This window comes from Eulemur rufifrons, chromosome 10 (genome assembly GCF_041146395.1).
Source record: "Eulemur rufifrons isolate Redbay chromosome 10, OSU_ERuf_1, whole genome shotgun sequence".
In the NCBI taxonomy this organism is placed as follows: Eukaryota; Metazoa; Chordata; class Mammalia; order Primates; family Lemuridae; genus Eulemur; species Eulemur rufifrons.
Genome location: NC_090992.1, coordinates 31,384,612 through 31,410,449, shown reverse-complemented (window position 1 = coordinate 31,410,449; position 25,838 = coordinate 31,384,612). Strand labels below are relative to the sequence as shown.

General features: G+C 57.7%; 1 protein-coding gene across 1 annotated transcript; it reads right to left on the bottom strand.

Moving 5' to 3' along the window:
• Nucleotides 1–40: 40 nt before the first annotated feature.
• On the bottom strand, nucleotides 41–25,612 carry CSF1R (colony stimulating factor 1 receptor). Its single transcript, XM_069483931.1, has 21 exons — nucleotides 25,407–25,612; nucleotides 21,380–21,637; nucleotides 20,653–20,937; nucleotides 18,774–18,910; nucleotides 17,924–18,083; nucleotides 15,082–15,268; nucleotides 13,765–13,880; nucleotides 13,501–13,621; nucleotides 13,202–13,392; nucleotides 11,697–11,812; nucleotides 7,650–7,776; nucleotides 7,433–7,537; nucleotides 6,833–6,943; nucleotides 6,130–6,292; nucleotides 3,977–4,068; nucleotides 3,772–3,869; nucleotides 2,655–2,777; nucleotides 2,473–2,584; nucleotides 1,649–1,748; nucleotides 1,084–1,192; nucleotides 41–988 (listed from the first exon to the last, which is right to left on the bottom strand). Exons 1-21 carry the CDS (start codon nucleotides 25,462–25,464, stop codon nucleotides 854–856), a joined length of 2,904 nt encoding a protein of 967 aa, XP_069340032.1. The 5' UTR covers nucleotides 25,465–25,612; the 3' UTR covers nucleotides 41–853.
• Nucleotides 25,613–25,838: the final 226 nt, after the last annotated feature.

Genomic DNA, 25,838 nt, shown 5'->3' with positions numbered 1-25,838 from the left:
GGCACTTGCGTGGCGCAAAGAACCAGAGGCCGGCTGAGTTAATGCTGTTAGTTTAATGTGTACAGAGACATCCCACAGCGTGACTGTTAGTAACGATGAGTCAGCTTGGGGGAGTGCGTGCTGCTTGCTTGGTGTGGCCAGCCACATGCCAAGGTCCCCTACCTTCCAACCCAGAATGACAAGGGCCTGGGCAGAACACCCCTAACGTTTAGCTGCCACTTGGCTCATTATAGCAGTACCAGATCCAGGGTGGGGTGGGGCTGTGGCGGGAAGAAGGGTATAGGACAGAGACTAGGTCCTGTCAGATTCTTACGAAGGAGCCACCCTGCTGCAAGGGGCCCGAGCTAAGTGTGAGCACCTGTCCACTCCTGCTGCTCCTCTCAGAGAGGGGATCCTGCTTCTCTGCCAGTCTGTCTGGCCCCCAAGGAGCCTTGTTTTCTCAACACCAGGGCTGCTCCTGGGAACCTCACAGGCATAAGATCAATCCGTTTCCGTTGAGACACAAAAGAATCAGGGAAGGAGGTCTTGGAAGTGGGAACAAGGTTAAGAGTGAGCTGGGAGTTCTACCGATTGGCATAGCAAACATGGGGCCAACACCACGAGGACAGTGGGGTGGGGGGAGGGAGGGCGGGGCGCAGCCCCTAGCCCTTGACTGGCAGTGATGGCCCAGGCTTGGGGAGTGGGGTCCTCTCTGACCTCCCTGGATCCCTCACCTTCCCAAGTTTCAGAGGTGGGCCGAGCTGTTGAGTGAAATGACCAAGGGCAGAGTTTGTATGTTCTCCCCATGTTGCCCCATCCATGGAGGAGTTGAAGCTGGGAGGAGCGGAGAGCGGTGCTCCCTGCCATCGCCTCCTTAGCAGAACTGGTAGTTGTTGGGCTGCAGCAAGGGCTGGGCAACGTCCCCTTGCTCACAGCAGGCCAGGTGCTCACTTGAGCTCTCTTCCTCGGGCTCGCTGCTACTGCTGCTGCTGGGCAGATTGGCATAGTCCTGAGGGTGGAAGAGACCAGGCACCATTGGTTCTGATCATCAGGCCCAGCCAGCCTGCTTAACCAGCCACCCACCCTGAGCCACGCCCCACTCACCCGTTCTCTCCTGTTCCCTTGGGCCTGCTCCTGAAGGAGGAAGCAGATCTGCTGGAAGGTGGGTCTGTGGGTGGGCTCCAGGGCCCAGCAGGCCTGCATGATGCTGTATCTGGAGACAGGACAGAGGCTGCCCATGTATGGCTCCCCAGGTCTGGGGACCATTATCCCCCACCCCCAGAAAGACCTACTCAGCAGAGAGGTCTGCAGACCTAGCCAAAAGTGAGTTTAGTGTAAACCTTGGCATGCATTATCATTTAATCCTTATAGTAACCTTTGGAGAAGAGTACTTTCATTAACCCCATTTTGACACATGAGGCCATGTGGTACCCTAAAGGTCACTGTAGTAATAATCTGAGTTAAAAGTCTATGTGAGTCTGGGACCAGTCCCGGTTAAGAGCCTTCTCAGAACATCTCTCATGCTACCTGGGAAGCCAGTGGACATCCTGAATTCTATAAAAGGGGCTTATTTTGGAGTCCCCAGTTGGGGAGATGAAGCCTGGCCCTGGAGCATTTGGACAGCCAAAGCCTGGGTATCCTCTTCCCTCCCTGGGACCCTTTGGCTCACATGTTCTTTGGGGCAAATGCAGGCTGGGCCATTTGGTATCCGTCCTTCACCAGTTTGTAGAACTTGCTGTTCACCAGGATGCCAGGGTAGGGGTTCAGCCCTGCAAAGGTCAAGATCATGTGAGAGGCCACGCTCGTTGCTTACCTTCCCCTACCCCTTCCCACATTCCCACACACGTCTCCGTGAGGCTGAGCGCACGGTGTCCCACCTGGACTGTGACACTGGAACAGCAGCTACTGCTATCCAGTGCTCACTGTGCGCCTGGCACTGTGCAACGGGCTTAGGCTTTAGGCAGGAGAGCGCCCCGAGCCAGGCGTTATCACACCTTAGCAAGAATTGCAGCACAGGCTTTGGGATCGTGAAGACCACAGCTTCAGTTGTGTGTCATTAAAGTGGGACGATGAGCCTGGCACCTCCTGAGGTGGTTAAAGCAGTGCATTTGCATTCAAGGACTTAACACTAGTCCCTGTGCCTAGGCCTCAGGAAATGGGAGCTGGTAGATAACTTAAGCTGCATTTTCAAGGGTTTGTAGGTTTCAGACACAGGAGGGTAACAGCGTTCTGGGTAGCAGCAACTGCTCGAGCAGAGACATGAGGGAAGGGCCCAGAGAGGAATGCATGCGGGGAGAGGGGGCCTGCCCAGCCCACGTGGGAGCTGCAGCACTGAGTTTTGAGAACCCTTGCCCATCCCTTCACTCCCAGCACTCCTTGCTCTGTCCTGGGCACAGGGGCACCCTTGACCAGATTCCTCTGTGGGGTACAAGACACCAATAGGGTAAGAGGAGTCAGTCCCAGGCTGGGCCTGGACTGGGCCCAGTGTCTCACCAAGAGAGAAGATCTCCCAGAGGAGGATGCCGTAGGACCAGACGTCGCTCTGCACCGTGTAGACACAGTCGAAGATGCTCTCTGGGGCCATCCACTTCACAGGCAGGCGGGCCTAGCACGGCAGTCCTCAGTCACTTTGGGCCCTGACTCTGCCCCCTCCCCAGCCCGGCCCACGCACTCACATTGCCCTTGACGATGTAGTTGGAGTCGTTCATGATGTCCCTAGCCAGCCCAAAGTCCCCGATCTTGGCCACATGCCCATTGGTCAGCAGCACGTTGCGGGCTGCCACGTCCCGGTGGATGCACTAAGGAAGGGAAAGCTCTGCAGGGTTAGTCGGCCCCTCCTCTACCTGAGCCCAAGGCGAGGAGCAGGGAGGGCCCCAGGCAGCCTTGGGATCCCTGCTGAGGAGTGGACGGCAGTGTTGGTCCTTCACCATGAGCTCCTGTCCATACGTCTACCAGGGCCCAGGGTCTGAGAAAATGTGGTGTGGTCTGACAACGTAATGCTTAGAAACCCCCATCACCCTGAGCTGCCGTGGCCCTTCTCGCCCTTTGCCCGGCAGTCTGCTCAGGCCCCAGAGGCGGTGAGCCCGTGCTGGTGAGCCCGTGCTGCGAGCAGTCTCTGGTCCGCACTAACAGCAGCTGCCAGCTCTGGGCCTTACTGTGCCCGGTGCTTCCCGAAGCATTTGCACACATTGTGACCCTATTTTACCCTCAAACAGTTCTGTGGTTATGCCCATTTTTATAGGTGTGGAAATGGAGCCTCAGAGAATTTAAATAGCTGCTCAAAGTCACACACACACAGCAAGTGGCAGAGCCAACAATCAAATGGTTGACTCCCAAGGCTGTTCTAGGGAGGGTAGCAAGAGCTCCCATTCCCTGGGAGTGTATTTTATAGCTGTCTGACATCCTCCCAACTCTACGAGGAAGGTTCTGTCATCCCCACCAGGCTGCTTCAGGAGGGGACACAACTGTTGTCTCTTTCACACTGTGGAGTAAAAATACAAATGAATAAGGCCTGTTCTTGGAGCTGGTGCCTTCTCAGCCATCAGCACACTGGGGACAGGGGCACCCAGCACGGGGCTGCCACCCTCCTGAAGGCTGCGCTCTGGGCACAGCTTTCTCCCACTCACCCCTGAAGCCCCTCAAGGCTGCTGCCCGCTTGTTCTCTTGCACTCGCTCCTCCCCTGCCCCCTCACACGCTCCCCTTTCCTCCTCCTCCTCCTCCTCCACCTCACTCATCCAGCCTCCCCTACCAGAGACCTGGGCAGCCACAGGCTGGGACCGGCTCCCACTCACATTCTTAGAAGCGAGGAAGGCCATGCCCTGGGCCACTTGGCTGGAGAAGTGGAGCAGGTCTCCGAGCTCCAGTGGCCGTCCGTCCTCCTTGTCCAGGTCTAGGGTGGGGAGAGGTGTCAGGGCAACCCTGCCATGCCCCTGCTGCTCCCTGGCGCCGGTGCCACCGCAGCCCTTCTCTTCTCCCCTGGCCCTGGGGCCTCCTCACCTTGCTCAGAGAAGGAGTTGTTTGAAGAGGAAGTGGAGACAGGTCTCATCTCCACATAGGTGTCCACACCCTGGCTGGAGAAGCCACTGTCCCTACACAGGAGAGAGGGTTGGTGGAGGGTGGTCAGTCCCCAACACTGCACTGCCCAGCTCAGGCCTTGCCTCCTGCCCCCCTACGAACTCTCCTAGCCACTCAGCAGGGAAGGGTAGGGACCTCAAGATCCACTCGAGCACCCCTTTCTGATAGAAACCCCCTGCCGCATTCTGTCTGAGTGATCATGGATCTCTGCTTGGCCATCCCTAGTAAGGGAGCTACAACCCCCTCCATATTCTTTGGGCAGTTCTGCCTTGTAGAAAGTTCTTCACTGTTCCTAGTGTCAATCTGTCCCTGGGATTTTCCTCCTCCTGGTCCTTCCTACCCTTAAGGGCCACAGGGCAGCTGGCTCCCTCTTTTCCGTAACAGCCCTGCTGGACTTTGAGCATGTTCTAGGGCCCCTTCTGAGTCCTCTCTTCTCTGGACAGTGGCTCTCACCCCTGGCTTCACATGAAAGTCACCTGGGGAGCTTTTAGCACCAGACCAATTACATCAGAAACAACAGGGGCAAAACATATTCAGTTTTAAGCCTCTCCAGGTAATTCCAATGTGCAGCCAGGTCGGGGCCCACTGGTCTAGAGAGGTACTTCCTAAACTTCCTAAATTTCTTTAACTGTAATTCATGTTAAAGTGCAGATTCTGAATAAGCTGGTCTGGGTGGGTGGGCCTGAGATGGTGCATTTCTGACAGCCCCCAGGTGATGTCTATGAGCCTGCATTTTGCGTGGCAGGAGACTTTGAGAAGCACCGCTCCAGACTGAATAGCCACTCCTGCTCCTGACCTTGCAGCCAGATCCGACTTCTCTCCCCCGCCTGCCCTCCTCCCCCCTGCTCCCTCTGCGTTAGAGAGGTGCGCCTTGACAACGTCCATACGCTCATGTTCCCAGAAAGGGAACCTAGTATTTATTTACAATCTGACCATGGCAAAACCATCCCTTCCCTAGAAACTATACTTTTGTTCTAGATACTATACTTTTATTAACATAGCTTGGGATCTCACTGGTCGGATTGGTTCACGTGCCATTTGTCCTCGAAATTATCCCACTCTGGGTACGGCTCCAGCCTGCAGAGGCCCAGCGTGTGCCCCCTCTCAGAGGGGTGCCAGAGATCAGCGGAGGAAGCAGACCCTGCCAGGCCCCCGTTTCTGAGGACACTGGGTGAAGAGAGATGGCCTCCTTCCCCTTTTGCCTTTGTAGGCTTGGCAGCTGAAGTATCTAGCATAAAGGCACAACGTACACCCTTCTCGTTCTGATCCTGTCCTGGCCCCTCGCAGTCTGGCTTTGGGGCCCCACAAGCCCTCAAGATGGAGGCCTCCAGGACAGCAGCGTGGTGAGGTGAGTACCCGCCGGGAAGTCAAGAGAGCAGAATTCTAGTCCCCGCTCTGCCTCTGGCCCTGACTCATGTGTAACTTGAGACTTTCTACTTCCTCTCTCTGGTTCCCCATGTGGCTCTGTCCATCTGCCTCTGGATGGCTTCCAGGAATCACAGCATCACAGAACAACAGAGCCGGAAAGACCCGGAGAGGTTCAACACTCTGATGGCTTGCCTGGGGAAACTGAGGCCCAAGTGGACCAAAGACCTGGCACGGTCCTGCTGTCTGCCTCCTCTCTGACAGACTGTCCGCACTTCTCTATGGTGATGAGGGGAATTGCTGTTGGCTACTCCTGAGTGGAACCAGTGCCCTGCAGCCCCCAGCAGTACGTGCTATGGGAGGAACAGGGGCGATTGTCCCCCAAATTTGCCCCACTCTGGCTAGGGCTCCGGGCACAGATCTTGGTTGATCTTTTATACACATTAGGTGGTGATTTCATTAACACGTCTCCGCCAGACTGGAGGCTGCCTGTCTTTGCCCTCCACACTCCCAGACCATAGGAGTTGCTCAAATATTTGTTGAACAATGGGAATCGGTAGTAGGAAAACAGTTGCGTGTAATACCTGGGGTGGCTACTTCCCACGGCACAGCGGGGCAGTGAGGGCCACCCAGCCCCGAGCTGGCTTCGCAGACAGACCTGGGGCCCCGCCTCCCAGGCCTGGCCTCCTTGTCGTTTGCCGGGGTCCTACCTGCGCACATATTTCTTCTCCAGCTGGATGTTCTTGTAGCCGGTGCCCCCCTCAGGGTCCGGGCCCAGACTCAGGCTGGGTGCCAGCATGGCCTCAGCCTTCCTTCGCAGAAAGTTGAGCAGGTCCCCGTAGCAGCAGTACTCAGTGATGACCAGGACGGGGCCTAGAGCAGCCAGGGTTGTGGGGTGAGGGCGGTGGTGAGTGCTTCCCACGTGGACGGGAACACGGGGCTGGGGGCAGTGAGGGCCCTGGCCCGGGACACGGCGTACTGCGTTCTAAGCCTGCTCTCGGAGCAAGTTTCTCCTGCCTCAGCAGCCCCATCTGTTTAAAGCAGAAGAACTTCAAAAAAGAAATTCAGCCCAAGAATTCTTTGTTTAAAGGAATCTGGCAGCTCCGTATAGGCCAAAGCTGCTATAGGTGAAGACGATGGGGGCACTGGCAGTCCCAGAAAACCCTGGGGCACCTCTGCGGACCCTGCGGTGAGTGTCCAAGCATCTTTGCTGGGGGGCTTCGCTCCAGACCCAGAGTCAGGCTCCCTGGAAACAGGGCCCAGGACTTTGCCCTTTTATCTCCTCCTCTGATGCTCACGGCTGAGGACCCCTGGTGGAGCTCTGCAGAACTCTCCGCACCAGCCACAAGCACCTCCTGACTGGTCCAGGAGTCTGGCCCAGGACCTTGGGCCCGGTCCCTGCTGGGCACTCACCTCCGTGGGTGCAGGCTCCCAGGAGGTTGACGATGTTCTCGTGCTGGCCCAGGTGACTCATGATCTTCAGTTCTGACATGAGCGCCTCCTTTTCGTCAGCATGAGCCGTGGCTGGGAGATGGGGCCACAGGTCCCACAGATGGGAGAGGGCGGGATGCAGAGAGCCACATAGATAGATAGGGGCCAAATGCAGAGGCCCAAGGGAGCAAGCAGGGGGTACCCAGAGACCCGGCCAAAAGAGGGAGGAGAAATGCAGACACAGATGGGAATTAGGGAGGGAGAGAGGAGGGATGGGCCTGTCACTGGGCTGGTCTCAGGGTGGCAGAAGGCCAAACTGTGACCAGGCTGTGGCTGGTGGCCTCTGTGCACCCCAGCCTCCTTGGGTGCCCCTCCACACCCAGAGGTCAGCCTAGACCTCCTCGGAACCAGGAGTCAGAGAAGGCTGGAGCCCGCAAGAATGGCCAAGTCCTCACCCCAGCCCCAGCTCTGTGCCCCGGGCTCCAACAGGCTGAGATATGGGCGATGCCACTTGCGACAGGGCCAGCCCAGCCCCAGCACACACAGCTCCCGTCCCCTCCCTCCGCCACTTCCCTCACTCACACTTCAGCATCTTCACAGCCACCTTCAGGACAGCATCTTCCTTGCCCAGACCAAAGGCCGTGGCCTCTACCACCTTCCCGAAGGCACCGGCTCCGAGGGTCTTACCTGCCACACACACACACACACACACACAGCCTCTTTCTAGGGGCTCAGAGCTCCCTGCAGCCCTGCCAGCCCCGTGAGAGAAGGGCGCGGGGGCGCTGAGGCCCCGGCTCACCGAACTGCAGGTTGTTGCGGGGGAACTCCCACTTCTCGTTGTAGGGCAGCTGCGTGGGGTCGATGAAGGTGTAGCTGTTGCCTTCGTAGCTCTCGATGATCTTCCAGCGGACCTGGTACTTGGGCTTCTGCAGGAGAAGCAGCAGCATGTGGCAACTGGGTCTAAGAGGGTCATGATGTCTCATGAACGTGGCACCGAGAGCGTGTCACTGCTGGACTCCACCTTACTGTGTGACCTTCCCTTCTGCAAACCCTTCAGTTTCCCCGTCTGTGCACTGAAGGCCTTGGACAGGATAACCTCTGAGGGGGACAGGATAACCTCTGAGGGCATTGACAGCTCTGATAATTCCCGAGCCAGAAGGGAGGGTGGAACTTGAGATCCATCCGTCTATCCACCCACCCATTTTCCCATCCAAATACTTTTTGTTTTATGTTTAATGATGATGAAACATACATGACATAAAATTCACCTTCTCAACCACTTTTAAGTGTATATTTGGGCAGCAGTAAGGACAGTCACAGTGTTGTGCAACCAATTTGCAGAGCTCTTTTCATCTTGCAAAACTGCAACTCTGTACCTGGCGAAGAACAATTCCCCATTCTGTCCTCCGCCCCGCCACTGACAACCGTGCTTCTGCTCTCTCTCTGAATCTCCCTGCCCTGTGTCCTTCCTAGGCGTGGCATCTCAGAGTACTTGTCTTTTACGACTGTCTTGTTTCACCTCGCATAACGTCTTCAAGGTTCATTCACGTTGCAGCGTGAGTCAGAATTGCCTTCCTTTTTAAGGCTGGATAATGGTCCCGTCCAAATAGTTTCCTGTTTGCGTCAGGCGCTGTCAATTCAGTCCCTGTCCCCATGGAGTTTGCATTATAGTGGCTGGGAGGCATTAAACTCAAATACATATATATGTAGGACATTTGCAAATAGTGCTGTGGAAAAAATAAAGCAGGATAAAGGGATAGAGAGTGTTAGGTAGGAGTGAGTCAGGAGAGGCCCCCGGGAAGCCGGCCACGCGTCCTTCGGAGGGAGAATTTCCCGGGCACGGCACACACACGCTGCAGCCTTGCCTGGGAAGCGTTCTGGCAAGTTTGAGCTACAGGAAGGTGGCCTGCCTGGCTAGAGGGAGGTGAAGGGGGAGGTTCCAGAGGCAGGAGGTCTTGAAGGCTGTGATAAGGCGAGTGGATTTCCTTCCAGAGGCCCTGAGGGTTGGAAGCAGGTGAGTAGCCATCTGACCTTACGCTGGAGAGAGAGAGAGAGAGCGAGCGCGCGCGCGCGCATGCCTGCCCACTAGACAGTGAGCTTCTGGATGGCCAGGACCTGGCAGAGCCCCGGGATCTGGGGAGAAGGAGTGGCTGCCTCTGTTTCCTGCCCAGGGGGCAGCTGCACGGGGGGCATCATGCCAAGGGTTGCCCATGAGAAGTGCTGATGGAAGACCAAGTTGAGGGGGAAAGTGGAAGCTGGGCCAGGGCGGTGGAGGACACTGAGGCCTTGGGTCAGCAGACCAACTCTCTTTCCGGTCAGGCCTTGGGGACAGGGACCAGCACGGCTGTCCCTGCAGCTGGGCTCCTTCCCTGGGCACCCGAGCTCGTGAGCTAAAAGGAGTGTGGGCAGCTGCAGGGTGGCCTATGGCTGCAAGTCTTGCCAGGCTAAGAGAAAAGCTTTCAGATAGCCACCAGGAAGAACTTCTAGAATCTAGATGGTAGGTAAGGAGAAAAGACTGTAGTTTGGCATAAAGAAGAACTTCTGGGCTCTGATTCAGAAGGGCAGACTTCAAATAAACTTAGGAACATCCGTGTTATAGGTTGGGACGTAGGGAAAGACCCCCTGAGTCTCCGAGGAGTGAAACCCTGCGTGTGGTGCCTTCCCAACCCAGGAGACAGAGATGGCGGGCGAGGAGGGGATTCTTTGGCCTTTCCTGGCCACTTCCATGTCCAGCGAGCCTCTGCGGCCAAGGCTGTTTCTTCTCCTCACCACTTCTCCTTTCTCTGTCCCTCTGCAGCTGGCTGAGTTAGCGCCACCCCTCACTGCCACCCCAGCTGCGTTGGGGACATTGTTGAGAGGAAGGGGGATCAAGGAGGAAGAGGTTTGGCTGGAATCTCGGATCTCTGACTCCTAGACTCCCGAACCTGGAGGAGTCCTGAGCTCCCTCCCGCCTGCCTCGGGCATCCCCACCGACCTCCCTGCTCGCTGGGCAACCTCCTGGGGGACAAGGGAGGCTGCCGTCTACCCGGAGGGAGCCTCTCTTCTGAAGGACGGCCATTGGTGAGGGGGTGGGACGGGCCAGACTTCCCAGTAACGTAGGAGTGATATGATGATAGCTTGCTGAGCACTTCCTGTGAGTAGGGCACTGGGCCAGACGCTCGATGTACGTCATCTCCTCATTCCTTGCAATGGGCCCAAGCCCCATGCCCACCCAGGACTTGCGCCCTGGGCACCGAAGTGGACATGGAGACACCAAAGCCCTGGCCGCCCTCCCCATCGAGGCCTGCTGGTTCTGGGCAGGCAGATGTTCTCTATCTCAGAAAAGCGGAGACCCGAGCGATCCCTCCTGGAAACTTTGGGGGGTCCCTCCTGTCCATCCCCAGAGCTCAGCCCTGGCCCCAGAATCCGGGTCTCTCCAGGGCCTCCCTGCCGCGCCCACTCCCCAGTGGGCCTCCTGCTCTGGAGGAGCCGCTGACTCCTGCCCTTTCTCTTCCCCCGTGGCCCCCCTTGTGGTCTCTCTGGGGACAGAAAGGTGATGACTCAGCCCTGAGGCACAAACAAGCCTTCCCGGATGGCGTGCTCCTTTCCCCAGGCCTGGGCAGTGGGGCTCAGAACCGCGTGGGGCGAGGCCCGGGAGGACTGCACTGCAGGCCTGCGGCGGGGCATGGCCATCTCGGCCCTCACAGTCTTGTCCCATGGGCGGACAGCTCAGCTGGGGCAGCTAAAGGGTCTGCACATGGGTGTTGGGGAAGAGGCCAGCCCAAGGCTGCAGGTCTTCTCTTGGCCTTGCTTGGGATAAGGGGCAGCCGCATTTCCTGGACAGGAAATGAGTTGGTGACTGGGAGTACGTGTTCCAAAAATGGTCCCATGGAGAGAGAAAACGGTGTTCCTAACCCACAGCCAAGGGGGGCGGGCAGCCCAAGGCAGAAAGGACTGCAGGGGACCTGGCCCTCCTCTGGGATCCCCGCAGGGCCCAGGGAGGCAGCGTTCAGTGCCATATAAGGAAGAATTCTGCTGGAGTCTGAGCTGCTCAGAGAAGGAACGGGTGGCCACGAGGGTGAATGAGGTCTTGTCCCTGGAGGTGGGTGAGCAGGGCCCAACAACCACTTTGGGTGTGTAGTCATGGAGATGCCCAACGTCAGACCCACCTCCAGTCGCAAGAGACACGAGCTAAGTTTGGTTCCCCAATCAACTTCCTCCTGGGCCTGGGCTCCATCGCTGGGCACTGCCTGCACCTGCCAAGTCCTCTAATGCATCGTGCCATGGAATCTGCATGACAGCCTGGTGCCATTACTAACCCCATTTTACACATGGAGAAACAGGCTTAGAGACACCACCTTTCCCATCGTCCCGTAGCCAGAGACTGGCAGAGGCAGGATTTGGACCCAGATCCATTGAACTCCCAGTCCCGGGCTCTTAATCTAGACAGTGGGCTCTTGGAATATCAGCGGAGAAGGGGCTGTTAAAGTGTCCTAGTCCCATTGTACAGGAGGGGAAACTGAGGCCCGGAGAGGGTAGTGAATCAGCCAAGGTCACAGGACAAAACAGTGTCAAAGCTGGGCCTCGATCCCTGAGGTCTTGACCTGGGGTCCTGTTTTCTTGGGGGCTGCCATGAGAGCTGCCTTCTCATGTTTGGTAGAATGTGAGAGGCCACCCAGTACCTGGCCCACGCTGGCGTACCATAGGCACCCACTAAAGAGCTGTTAGCTGATTGACTGACTGACCGACTGATGTAATGAGTGTGTGAGGGGGCAGAGGGGTGGATCCGTGCAGCCTGGTGGTGCCAGCCTGCACCTGGCTCACTCAGGCACAGGGCTGCCCCACTCCGGCCCCAGCTCTGGCTCACCTGCTTGTACTTGTACAAGAGCAGCAAGAGCAGCAGCAGCAGCAAGGCCATGACGGACAAGCAGGCGACCACCACTGGCGTGAAGAGGAACTCGTCGGGGGGAAGTGTGCGGGCTCCTGGAAGGGGCGAGGCAGAGGAGTGAGCAGACAGACGGGATCTCCGCTGAGATCAGGCCAGCGCGCTGCCTGAACACAGCGGTGCTGACTGAATGAAGCATCCCCTTGCCGGAAGCCCCTGGAGCCTCAGAGAGCCCCTCCGGCAGCCCCTCCCCCCAAGAGAGGCAGGGAGGACAGCCCCAAATCCTGTCTAGAATCAGAGCCTTCTGTGGCTAGGGGACTCTCGGGTCATGCAGTCACCTCCTGCCAGGGCAGGAAACCCCTCTGCAGCAGCCCAGCCTAGTGCCCAGCCATTGCTTGCATACACACCCCCAGTGACGGGGGGCTCATCCCCTAAACATCCAGGAAGCTCGATCAGAAAGGCCTTCTAGAGGCTGTACTGAGAGCTGTCTCCACGGCGTTTCCCGGCAGCTTCCCCACGTGCCCTTTGGAGCCACACAGCCATCTGAGGGTCTGAAAGCCAGGCTCATGGCTCCTGGTCTCCTCTTCCCCGGATGTGTAACCCTAGCCTCGTGACGTGTTTTGCAGGACATAATTTCCACCCCCTTGCTCAGATCAAGACGCTTGGGTCTGAAGTCAAATCTCACCTCTGCCACTTAGGAAGTGTGTGACATTGAACCTATGACTTCTCTCTAAGCCTCGGATTTTATCACCCGAAAATGGGAAGGAAAATAGTACCTGGCTCCTGGGTGTGTAAGAGTTAATTGCGGTGATGCCTGTACAGAGCGTGGCACGGTGCCCGGCACAGCGGGAGCAGTCAATAGAACGTTGGCCTTGTTACTTATGATACACACCCCAGCAGCAGAGCCGAGTGCAGCCGCGGGCAGCTGCTCCAAGGCCAGCAGCTGGGGCACAGCAGTGACCACCTCTGAGCTAGGCAGAGCCCACGGGATGCTCTGTCCTCTCCAGGCCCAGAGAGCCTCAGCAGGGCACGCAGTGGGTGCTGGAGCCTAGTCCCTAAAGGCCTGGGGGTGCTGTGGGCTGTCACGACTGGCCCTGGGCTGGGGCTGGACTGTGTTTGTTCGAAGCTCCGCAGAGCCACTGGTCCCCTGCACCGAGCACATGCCAGCTCGCAGCGTGTACGCCACACGCCTGCATGTCCTTGTGAATTAAGGAATGAGTTCGAGTGCAGGGACAAGAGCAGGGCCAGCGTGCCTCCTGCTGCTTTCTCTCTGGACCCCATGTCTACCTCCCTCTGCTCCTCTGCCCCTTCTCGGTGCCTTCTGGGACCTTCTCGTTATGGGGCGGGGGCCTGGAGTCGCCCTGAGAGGTGGAACTCAGTACTGCTGGGATCTGCTCCAGTGGGGATCTGGCCTTGGCTCCCTGGGGGGTGCGCAGGTTCCAGGACCGCCTCCCATCCCGCCTGGAGGGGTGGAGGGCTCCGCTCACCTGCAGCGATGGGCCTGAAGGCGTGGGAGCTGTTGCCCACGCTGTTGTGGGCCCTGCACTCGTACGTCCTGTTGTGCTCCAACGTCCCGATGGGCAGCAGGCTCTGCACAGTCACCTTGTGGAAGGGCTCCTGGCTCACGACTTGGGGGTGCGAGTCCTCCCACACCTGCAGCACTTGGGCCTCATCACACCTGGAAGAGCAGAATGTGGCTCAGATTTTCGGGGTCCCCGGCACCGGCATGCCCCTCCCACTCCGGGGGTGCCCAGCCCGGGTGAGGGAAGTGGGCAGAGACCCCTACCTGTCGGTGTGGCTCCTGCACTGCAGCCACGTCACGTTGGGCTGGGGGTACCCGGAGGCTTCACAGAGCAGGGCACGAGAGCCATTGATCAAGGTCCACGTGACTCTTACCTCTGGGGGATCTGAGGAGGAGAGTCCCCTCTCCTGACCACCCTGCACTGAGCCTGCTCCCCTGCAACCTCTCCCAGAACACCCCCACCCCTGTCCAGCCCACCTCTCTGGGCAGCCCCAGGGACCCCACCCCAAGCCCCATCCCATCACTCACATCGAAGGGTGAGCTCAAAAGTCAGAGCACTCCAGCCACCGGGGTTCCTGGCCATGAAGGAGTAGCGGCCAGCCTCGGAGGGCTTCAGGCGGGGCAGGGAGAGGGTGGAGGTGTACCTGCAGGGGAGAAGCAGGCAGTCTGGTGAGCCCCAGCCTGTCACGGCCCCCGCCAGGACAGCGAGGCTCAGACGACAACCTTAGAGGGATTTGCTTTATTTTTGGGAAACTGTCCAGAGCCCAGAGGCGTTGGCTGGGCCAACAGTCAGTCAGGGTGCCACTGAGACACGGGAAAACCACCAACCCTACTTCCTTGATTGTTTTTTAATCTGAAAGTGGTTCATTCTGACGTTTAGTAGAGGTGATGTCTGTGAGTTGCTGGGAGCACCACAAGTCCCCTCCTTTCAGCATCGTCACCGGACTAAGCTTTCACGAGAGCAGCAATCCCTGCTGAAAATCCCTAAAGTGCCCTCCCTGCCAAGAGGGGTTGTGAGAGGGACAAGAGGCAGGATACGGGGCGCTGGGTTCTAAGCTGTGTTGCTATAGAGACTGGGGTTCAAGTCCTGGTGCCGCCATTTCTTGGCTGTGTGACTTTAGACAAGTACCTAACCTCTCTGATCCTCTACTTCCTTTGCTGTCAGGGTGATACTGATGGTTATTAATTCACAGCTTGGCCTGAAGATTAAAGGGGTGTGTGCTTAGGGTGTTTGACACAGAATCTGACTCATGGTAGCCACTCAGTTTAAGGGTACCCTTTATCACAGAAAAGGCCTGGAGGCAGATACTAGCAACAAAAGTTATCCTTGGCTGATTCCAGGGAATTTTTTTTTGTTTTGTTCTTTTCTTAATCTCCATTTTATAATTTGTCCATAATGAACATGTATTGTTTAGGTAATAGATAAGTTCTGAAAAAAATTGTACCAAATTACCCGATCTTGCTTGCAAAATGTCTGCAGCTACTAGTAGGCTAAAATCCACAGTATTGGTGGTCTCTACATTTGGATCAGCCGCAAAGGAGGAGGACAAATGAGCTGGAGCATCTTTGTGGGCCCGCGAGAACACGCACTCCCAGGAAGTGGTAGAATTCTGGAGGAGACGCTGGACCTCCCAAGGATGTGGGACAGAGGGGTCACCCAGTGGGATCCCAGTCTCACACACAGATGACTGATGTCTGCGTAGTCAGGGACGGTGAAGCCCAGAAAGGGGAAGGGACTCGCTCCAGGTCACACAGCAAGGTTGGGACATGACCTGTGTCCTGATTCCTGCTGAAGCACCCCCAGCTGGCTGTGGGGCTGTGCGGACGGGAGCCAGTAGGTGGTACCTGTATGTGTCCTTGATGGTGACAAAATCAAGCTTGGGCTGGTGGTCAGAGAAGGGTCCCAGGTAGGTCCAGTTAAAACCCTGCAGGCCTGGGTAGGCCTCCACCTTGACTTTGAGGTCGAGCTTATCACCCACCGTCACCTCCTGGAGGAGGTTCTGCTCAGAGATCAAGTTCAAATAGGCACTGTCTGGAAAGCAGAGCACAGGGGCATCTGGCATTAGTGGAAGATGTCCTGGTTTATTTGCTCATCTGCCCATTGATCCAGTCCCTGAACACCTATGATGTGCCACCTGCAGTCCCCACCTCCAGCCAACACTGGGCCTCCGACACCCCTCTTCCCACCACCTGCCTCAGGAGCCCGGGGTCAAAACTCTTCTCACCCAGTCCTGGGAGAACCCAGGCAAATTCCTACCCCGCTTTGGGCCTCCATCTCCTTATTTGTAGAATGAAGAGACTGAATTTATCTGTGATTTTCTAACTTTTTGAAAAATGTTTGGCTATAAAAAAAAAAAAAAATCTGTTGTTTTTTCACATGCCCTCATCCATTTCCCTTCTAGTAATAAGTCAGTCCGTGTGGCTTCCATATGCGGCTCTGGAGTCGGCATGTCGCCCAGGCCAGCCCGTCAGTATCTGTCCTCCTGGGCTGGGCATGTGAGTCCTTGAGTCTATAGCATTCAATCCCGTGGTTTTTGTTGGAAGTGTGGGAAAATAGAAGCTTTCATTTCACTGGCCTTGCCAAGCCTGGTGCCACTAGGACTCCCACGAGGGGACAGCTTTCCGGGGGACTAGCCCCAAAGGAAATAAGTAGAGCTGGGAGTTGGGCAGCAACAGATTTTTGCCTGCATCGTCTGGACACCTGGATCCAACTGTCCCTGAAGCAGATAGCCACGGGCCTTTTAGTATAGGACCAAAAAATTCTCCTTCCGATTAGGCCAGTTTGAGCTGGGGTTTGTTAGTTGTTTCATCTAATGAAATACTGCATGAATTAGAATCAAGCTGCTCTGGTTGAACCTCAGGCAAAGGAATCGTGGCAAGAACCTCCATTCATTCAGCCTCTCCAGGCCTTTCCTGGGAGTCCCCAAGATGCTTTCTTAAAACCCCAGGGCTCTGCAAAAAGCCCTAGACGATCCCTAAGGGCTCCTCTCTGTACTTAATTCTATGAAATCTAAAATTCGCTCTTCTACCCCGTCATATGCCTGTGCAAAAGCCCCCTGCGGCTCCCCATTGCCTCCATTATTTAGCTTGGCATTCAAGACTGTTCTTGGTCAAATCAGGTCTCACTGTGCTCATCCAGCCATCTCCCCTCTTCTCTCTCTCTCTCTCTCAGTGCTCTACCCATCTGGGTCTCCTAGCATCCCTGAACACACCATGGTCATTCCAACCTTGGAGGTTTTGCTCAAGCCATTTCCTCCACCAGGAACCCCATCCTCTTCCTCTCTTCTATGTAAAGCCTCCTCATCCTTCAAAGACTATCCCCACCAGGGAGTCTGCACCTACCACCCCAGCCCACAGGAAGCTCTCGCTCCTCTGGACTCCTGTTGCCCTTCCCGACTACACACTCATCGGGCAGCGTGTCTGGCTGCTGCGCGCCTCTGCCTCTCCCCTCGGGGAGCTGCCTGCTCCCTCCAGCTGGTCTGCCAGCTTTCAGGGGAAAGGCTTCTATTCTAGCATCATCTTGTTGTCCTTCCTCTGGTCACAGGAGACTGAAATGACCCAGAGCCTGCTCGCACCCTGAAGAGCTCCTGCCTTGCCCCCGGGGCTCCAGTCCAGGGACTGCCACTGCGGCCACCCCAGTCTCCGCAGCCAGAGACCTGAAGGTCGTCCTCAGCTCCTCTGTCTTCCTCATCCCTTCGTCTCAGGCCCGATCTTCGCAGCACCTCACTGAGCCTTCTCAGATACCATCTCCTGGTGCAGTGTAGGCAGCGTTTCCTCTGCGCCAGGCCCTGTTCTAGGCACTTCTTATATATGTGTGTGTACACACACATGTGAAGCCAGTTACTGTTAATATCCCCATTGTGCAGGTAGGGAAACTGAGGCATGGGGGGTTAAGCAACCTGCTAGTCCCTGGTGGAGCCAGGTTGGAGTGTGGCCTGGGCGTGTGTGCTCCCGACCACCACGCAGTGTCTCCGCTGTGCAATCTGATGCCGTCACTCTCCTCTCTGAGACCTTCAATGACCCCCCGATAGGATGAGATCAAATACCCCCTCACTGTACGACGCCTGTATCCCTGGCTCCTGGCTCGTCTCTGCTCCCCTGTGGCCACTCCTCACACCACTCCACGTCCCTGTGACGTACAGATTCTTTCCGCGTCTCAAGTACTCTGTGCTCGAAAGAGAGCCTTTGGGCCTTGCATATATCGTCCCCTCTGCCAGAAGTGCCGTTCCCCATCCTCTCCCACCCTTCTGCTCAGCTAACCACCTTCACTCTTCCTGACCCAGCTTAGAGGCCACCTCTCCAAGCCCGGGCTGGGGGACCCCTTCAGCGTTCCCGGGAACCCTGCACTTCCCCCAGGGTCACACGGGGTGATTACAGTCTCTTCATGTGTCCATGAGGAATGAATGAATGAGTGAACAAACGCAATCCAGTGGGGAGCTGCTGGACCCCAATCCCCAAACAAACAAAAAAATGGTGCTAAGATGAAACATGGCAACGCAGTGTAGGAGCCAGGGAGGGAGAGAGGGTGCTGGGAGAGGGTGCTGGGAGAGGGCGCGGGAAGGTTCTCCAGTGGAAGTGGTGTCCTTAGCAGTGTCTCCTTCCCTGACATCACTTCCTCCTTCCCAAACCCCCTCTGCACCCACCCCCGGGATCCCTACCGACCCTCCCCCACCACGCTGATGCTCACCTACCACCCGGAAGACCATGGAGGTGGAGTGGGTGCCCTGCGCATTGGTGGCCTTGCAGGAGTAGTTGCCGGCATGTTGGAAGTCTACTTGATTGAGGTTGAGGGTCAGGACTTTTTGGTAGTGTTCATCACGAAAGTCGGATTGTTCAGAGATCTCGAGCTGCAGCCAGAAGGAATGGAGGTGGTATACCAAGGTTGTTTAGGGATTAGAAAGATCTGGGTTCAAATCCTCGGCATTTAACGATTGCTATCTGCCTGTCCTTGGGCAGGGGACTGAACTCGGGGCCTCAGTTTCTTCATCTGTAAAATGGGACTAATACTGGTTCCCTGCCCCGGAGGCTGAAGCGGGGGGTAAATGAGATATGCAGCCAGTGGCTTAGGGCTGTGCCTGGCACGCTGTGGGCGCAGTGGGCGCGGTTCTTAGAAGCAGCCTAGCATGATCCCCTCATGGGCATACTCCCTCCTCCTCCCTCTCCCCCAAAGTTTTTCTGAAATAGGCCTTATATTCCTGGGCTTCATAGGTGGCCTAGGAACCCCTTGCTAAGTCAGAAGTGAGCTCCCATCTGGCTCTTGTCTATAGGCTGGGGCAAAGGTCATGGGTCAAGGGGACAGAGTACCACCTGCCCCCACCCTCTTTCCCAGGGTTCAGCAGCATGAGCCTGAGTCCTGGCTCTGGAGCAGCTACAGCCTGGCAGGGAGACCTTGGGCGAGTCAGCTCCCCTCTCTGGCCCTGCGCTGGGCCCTCTGCCCAGACAGCCAGTTTGGAGTGGGGCTGGGGGCTGCACCCTGCAGGGCCTGGTGTGCTGGGAGGATGGGCAGACCTCCTCTTGCTGTCCCTCCAGGGACTGACCTTGGTGTCGTTGTGCTGGAGGGAGACATCAAATTCAACCTCGATGTTGCTGGCTGAGCACACGATCTGGGCAGCCTCCCCTTGAATCCGCACCAGCTCCACAGGCTCCAGGGTCAAGGCTGGTGGCCCTGGAATGACTGAAGCCAGGGGAGGGAGTCCTGAACACCCAGGCTGAAGCTGGCACTCCACCCCCTGCCATGGGCCGGGCTACAGGCCGGGGTCCCCTCCACGCCCCCGCCCAGTCCTGGGAGGCAGCCTTGATGCCTCCGTTTCCCCCACAGCAAGTCCTGCCTCCTAGAGAGCCTTGGGAGGCCCACGTTCTCCATCACCCCCACCCTGCCCGGTCCACCACCGTTCTCCACTCTGGACTTCTGCAGCAGCCACCTTGAAGGCCTCCCCGCCTCCCCTCTGCCCCGCCCCCCCCAACCTAGACTCCTCACAGCAGCAAAGCGACCTCTTACAAATATAAACTGGATCAAGCCTCTCTCCTGTGTGAACATCAGTGGCTTCCCATCACGCAGAATAAAAGCCAAGGTCTCTTCCATGCCCCTGACCTGTTACTGAGCCCTCCAGCAGTCCCCCAACCCCCACCCTCTGTTTGCTGCTCTGCGGCCACACTGGCTTTCGTTCCCGCCACAGGGCCTTTGCACGCCCCTCCCTCCTGGAGGACTTTCCTCCCAGTCTTTGCACGAGTAGCTCTTCTCGTCCTTCAGATCTTTAGCTCAAAAATTCCTCCGAGAGGCCTTCTGTGACCAGCTTAGCTGAATTAGCCTCACCAGCTCCCCAATCCCTGACACCCCCCCTTCCCCCCAGCTTTCCCGAGCTTGGTTTCTTGCTCATTGCAATTTGCATGTACTTTCCCCGTGGTCTGACTTTCCTGTAGAATGTGAAATCCACGCGGCGCTATCCACACGCACAGTGGGCATTGAGTTAACATTTGCGCCTGTTGCTGCTGTTGAAAGTCGATCTAATCCAGGTTCCCAAGGCCAAGAGACATGCAAGGACTCCCTTCAAGGTCACTGAGGGGGTCATGGCAGAGCTAGGGCCTGGGACTCTTGGCCCTCAGCCGACCCAGGGCTCCGCGGGAGGAAGCCCCAGGGAAGGAGCCCCAATAGCCTCCTCTGCTCACACATCTGGGGTCCTTTGACCTCCTGGGCAGATTTGGCAGCCTCAGGTCCCAGGGCCATTGGGCCAGCTGCCCCACTCTGACCCTGGCCCTGCTACAGGGGCCGATCCCTGTCTCAAGCCCAGGTCCTCAGCCCGGGGCCCTGTTGCTCCCACCAGTCCTCGCAGAAACCAGAGTTCCAGCAGGGTGAGATCCCACCACCCCCACTGCCACCACCGGGCCACAGCCAGAGCCACCCCGTGTACCTCCGCCACCTCTTGGCTCCACCCCGTGCCCCAGGTGCCCAGTGCCCAGCCCTAGGCTGTCCCTGAGTGGCATGAGACCGTGGCAGCCTTCCTTCCACCCCCGGAGCTGTCCCCCACCCCCGACCGCTTGTGCTTGCTGTGCCCACTGCTGACGCAGATCTCTGCGTAGCCGCCTCCTTCACGCCACCCGCATTGTAGCGCGAATAAAACATCTCCCTCTCAGCAGGGCTCCCCCACCCCACACGCCCTTTGGTTACCTTGGTTACCGTCCTTTCCCGTGTGTCTGATGGTCTGACATGACCTCGCCCCCTGAGTTACTTGCTGCACGTGGCCTGTCTCCCTGCCCAGCACCTTGCCCGCCTTGCCCCATGGATGGCTTGGAGGGAGGACGTGAGAGGAGGACATCCTGCTACCTCCCGTCAGGCCCGGTCCCCAGTGGCTGCCCGCACGGCTGCCAGACCTCTGTCCCTGCCCTCCGGGCCCGGTGGTCCCTCCCCGCCCCGCACACCTTTCAGCACGTTGAGCTGGATGCCCACGGACGTCACCTTCCTGCCGCCCACCAGGGCAGTGCATTGGTAGTAATCGTTATCCAGGTACGAGGCCTTGTGGATGGTGAAGCCGCGCCAGAGCGAGAAGGAATAGCTGGTTTGGCGCCTGGGGGGCCGGCCACGACCACGCATCAGCGAGACGCCCGCCCCCAGCGCGGGGTCGGTGAGCAGGCAGGGCAGCAGCGCATCCTGGTCCTCGAACACCGTCACCTCCTCTGCTACCACGTTCCAGGGCCGCTGAGGGTCTGGGGTAGAGGGGGCACAGAGTTACAACTGCCTTCCCTCCACCGGGCCAAGGGTCCCCTGGACACTGGTGACAGGAGGCTCAGAAAGGCTGGTCATTCGCCTGAGGTCACGCCATCCCAGGGCACTGCAGCGGATGCTTCAGAGGGGGACTCTGGAGTCCTGTGCGCCTGGGCTCCAGTCTGGTCCCACTGCGTGATGCTGCGTGACCTTGGCAACCTCTCTGAGTCTCTGCGGCACAAGCATATTGATAACGGCACCCCCCTCACAGGGCTGCTGTGGGGACTGCGTTAAATGGGAGGCTCTGCCACAGGTCCCTGCTCGTGGGCAGCACGGAGTAAAGGCAGAGCTGGTTTGTTAGACTGTGGATGTCGGGGCCCAGCCCTCCTGCCCGTAGGGGGGCCTGCCGGGCCAGGCCTCTTGGAGGAGGCTCAGAGTCCTCACCTTTGACGTAGAGGTGGATGGTGGCGCTGCCCCCCAGGGGGTCTCCAGGCTCCGTGCAGCGATAGGTCCCCGTGTTTTGGAAGGTGGCGTTGTTTGTGGTCAGGACACTGCTGGGGGCTTCAGGAGCCAGGGTCCAGTGGGGGGAAAGGGGGCCATCCCATTCCACACTGCCATTGCCCACACATCGCAGGGTCACCGTCGCACCTGGCTCCACCACCAGCTCAGGGCCACTGGGCTCTATCACTGGGACCCCTTGACCTGGTGGGGGCAGGGATGGCAGACAGAAGTGAGACCTAGTGTGCCCCCCCTGGGCTGTCCCCTCACTCTGAGATGGGTGGTGCTGGTGCCGGGGGTCACCTTGAACAAGCCCCTGCCCCTCTGGTCATTTGCTCCACTTCCAGCCCTAAACCTGCCAGCGGATGAACTGACGTCTCTGATGCCCAGGAAATCCCCCTCGGAAACAGACGGCTGGGAGCTTGCTTGGCTTCTGTCCCACTGGTCCCCAGCATCCTCCCTCAGTCTTCCCTTCACCCTCACATCATTCTTCTCCCCAGGAGTGGACTCCTTCAACCCTGTGTACGAAGTGGGCTGTATCCCTCGCCCTGAGCCCAGCGCCTGGCTCAAAGCAGGGCTCAAACATGCAAATGAAGAAACAAATGAATGGAATGTTCATGGCCAAGTCCTCTGACTTAATTCATAGGGAAAGAAGAAAAGGGAGCTAGGATCTCAGCAGAGTTAGAGAGGTTCCAAGAGTCTCCTGTTGTGCCCACTCCCACCACTGGACGTCTGGTCTATAGCACAGGGGGATGGTTCAGAGGCACTGTGCCTCAGTTTCCCCACCTATAAGACAGGAACAATAATTGTACCCACTCACTGGTATGCTAGGCAGTTTAAATGCATGGTAAGTCTTTACAATATCGCCTGTCACCAAATAAGTAAGGATTAGCCATTATGTTTATTTACTGGGCCTACTGGCAGCCCACCCCTGCACCCCCACACTGCTGCGTTTACTGGGGAGCCAATCTCTTTTAAGGAAAATTTTCTTGAAGGAGAAAAGAGAACTCGAAACCCCTGCCAGGCCCTCCGGGAAGAAGGCCCGTTGCCTCTGCAGCGTCAGCATTTTTCCAGGGCCCAAAATAGGGGCAAAGGAGGGAAGTGAGAGCTGACTCAAGCCTCAGAGGGGCTGCCAGGCACCCCCCAGCCTGCGTGGGCGGAAACACACTGCTGGCACCGGGCTCAGCCCCCGGTTTCCGCTCGGCCTGCGGCCCTTCTACCAGGGATGTTCTCACTTCTGCTTCTCGGCCCTCCTGGCCGCTGCTCCCTAGCGGGCGCCAGAGCCCAGGAGAGGGAGTACCACCTGCTGGGCCTGGCTCTGCCACTGACGCCCAGGCTGACCTTGGCTAGTCCCACCCCTCTGCTCTGGCCCTTCCTGTTCCTGGTGATGGGGGCACAGGGACAGGCCAGCCCCAAGGGCTTCCCGTGAATTCAGAGCTTCTCCACTGTTCTCTACGATAGCTCCTGAAATGGGAATTCCTCCATCCGCTGCCCCCTCCCCCCAAACCAGAGAGCCCAGCGTTGGAAAGGTTTCCTCTCACAGATGCTTCCAGGATGGCTTGATTTATGCTCTGGCTTTGTGCCCCTCCGAAATGTGCAGCCCCTCTGCCTGAACGTCTGATCAGCAGCAGGGATAGAGAGAGCCGTGACTACTGCCAAGGCCCACGCCGTTTATGCAGCACAACCTCCAGGAAAGGGGACAAGTGTCGTTTCTAACACCCTTTCAGCAAATCTCAGCAGAGCTGGCGCTGCCCTATCACTGCTGTAGCAATCCTGGGCCCCGGGCCGGGGTTTGATTGCAGGAAGCAGCCTGGAGTGTGGGCTCACACCAACGTGGGTTTGCAACTTGCTTCTTGGGTTGGTTGCTTCACCCCTTTGAGCCTCAGGCGGCTCTGTGGTGGGACAGGAGTGATTGGTTCCCACCTGAGACGTCTGCTGAGGATGCAGGGAGATGCTGAGCAGGGCTGCTCCTGCCCTGGGCTGCTGCTTCATCTGCGCCATTTCTGATATCCCTCTGGGCCGATTGGTATCTAAAGATTTTAACCTTTCATGGGCTACGACTGTGACATCCCCAGTCTTGCACACTGTGGCTCTGCGCTGTGTTCCTTTTCCATACCAGCCTGGCCTCACTGGGGCTTCCCCCTGCCCCTCTTCCCGCCTGTCCCTCTACCCCTGCCTTGGCCTCCAGGAAATGTGGTCGGGGGAGGCATCTGTCCTGTTTTGTCCTGTCCTACTGCCCCAGATATGCATGCAGGATAGGGCTGACACTCAACTTCCCCGGCCAGCTCCCCGCTGCTGGCCTGGCTAGCGGGAAGGCGGCCTGCTCAGGCTTGATGAACATTGACCAAGATCCCCTTTTGTGCCTGTCCATTCTTCACCTCTCTCGTCTCAGCTCCCAAATTCTCCCCATGCCCCACCCCTCCCACTCGCCTTACAGACCCCTCCACCATCCGCTCCCGGGATGTGCCCCAATCGCCGGTCTTCTCCCCTAACACACACACACACACACACACACACACGCACACACACTGCACACCGAAGCCCAGGACATGGCCCCTTCTCAGTCCAGGGCCTCCTTGCAACGACAGGGAGAAGTGAGCCTCTCCCTGTCTCTAGGGCGCCCCAGTACCAACCCCGAGCCCCTCACAGTGGCCCCTCACCCGATCACCTGTGGTCTGCTGGGCTGAAAACTTAGCTTGCCACCCCTCCATCTCTTCTTTCCCCAGGGGCAGGACACTGGACACCCCCCTCCAACACACACACACACACAATGCCCACAGGCAGGTCTGGGTGTGAGGACGGGACAAGGTAGTGAGATCAAACCTATGGAACTTTCTGGGGTGCGGGGAATAGTCTCTGTCTTAATTGGGATGGTGCATATGCAAGTGTGCACACTGAACTGTACACTTAAGATTCTGTGCTTTCTACTGTATGTAAGTTGCATCTCAATAAAAAGACCAAACACTCAAGCCCAGTGGGATTGGCCAGGCCAGAAAAAGACCTTCAGTGAGCCACCTCCTCCTCACGGATCAGATATGCCAACTCCCAGGGTCCTCCCGCGAGGAGGCTGGAGTGAGGCCGCCCTTCCTGCCCATCTGCCCCCAAGGGCCCTCCGAATAACCCGGCAACAGAGCATGAGATGTGTTTGTTGGGCCAACAAGCCAAGCACACCAGCCCCTCACCTCTGGCCAGGCACCCTCCTAGACGGAATTTCTGCAGCCGCTCCTGCTTCCTAGGGGCCTCCTGAGACCCAAAAGCCTTTGTCTAGCAGGGCTCTGGCTGAGAGAACCCTCCCTGGCCTCCCCCTGGCCTTATAGCTCTCTCCTCCCCAATTCCCCTCTCCTGAGCTCTAGATCAGAGAGGCCGACCTCTGATCTCTCCCTCCGACCCCTTACTCAAGCTTCCAAGGAAGGACCACTGCCCCTTCAGGCCTTTCGGACTCAGGTCCTACCTAGAATCACTGTGTCACAGGCTGTCAGATCTGGCAGAGCCATCAGGGCTCTCCTGGGCCTCCCTACCGCGGGAAGGTCTAGACCAGCAGCACCGGCATCTCACATCTCCTAGAAGTTCTCAGGTCACACCTGAGACCTGTGAGTCAGAATCTGCATTGTAACAAGATCCCCAGGTAGCCTGTGTGCACAGGAAAGTAGACAAGTGTTGCTCTAGTCTAGTCCCTCGCCGCCTGCAGCACCTGCTGCTGAGTAGAGGAGGACACTGAAGCCCTGAGAGTACCGGGGGCTTTTTCAGGACACACGGAGAGTCTGGGACAGATCCACAGCCCTGGCCAGGCTAGTTCCACCCCATCCACACTGTCTTTTCCCTCCATGGCCTCTCCAAACCTGCAGTCCAGTGCTGGGGAGATGGAAGCACAGAGTGGGGACACCAGTGAGGGGCAGGGGCTCACAGAGTCCTTCACAGGGGCCCCCTCTGTCGCACCTCCACCAAAGCCCCCCATCCCCTGTTCTGTTCTTACCATGCCAAGCTGCGGCCACCAGCAGGAGTAGCAGGACCCCTGGATCCATGACCTTCATGGGCAGGCGGCAGGTTGGTGCAGGGCCGGAGCTTGGCCAGGGCACCCAGCTTCCAGCTACTGGCCCCGCAGGGATCGGGACACGGGATACACGTTCCTCTCGCTGCACTGGCTGTTTGTCTTGTTTTCCTCTTCCTCCTCCTTGGGCTGATCCTCTCCTTCCCCTTTTAACTAGGCAAGGCAACCACAGAGTTTGGAAATCTTGGGTCTTTAGAAGAAAACAAAGCCTTGGCCCCCAGAGGGAGGGGTCTGAGTCTGGGGCAGGGCCAGCCTGAGCCTGGAGGGAGCTGGCTAAGTTTGGGGGCCTTCTGAAGCCACTTCCAAGGGGCCCTGGGAGGACAGACATGTGCAAGAGCAGGCAGGCAGGTGGTAGCC

Coding starts and splice junctions, on each gene's coding strand:
- CSF1R (XM_069483931.1), bottom strand. CDS start 25,464: ATGAAGGTCATGGATCCAGGGGTCCTGCTACTCCTGCTGGTGGCCGCA. Junction 7,538..7,649: donor CCGCAACAACCTGCAGTTCG/GTGAGCCGGGGC, acceptor TGTGTGTGGCAG/GTAAGACCCTCGGAGCCGGT. Junction 1,749..2,472: donor CTGGGAGATCTTCTCTCTTG/GTGAGACACTGG, acceptor TGACCTTTGCAG/GGCTGAACCCCTACCCTGGC.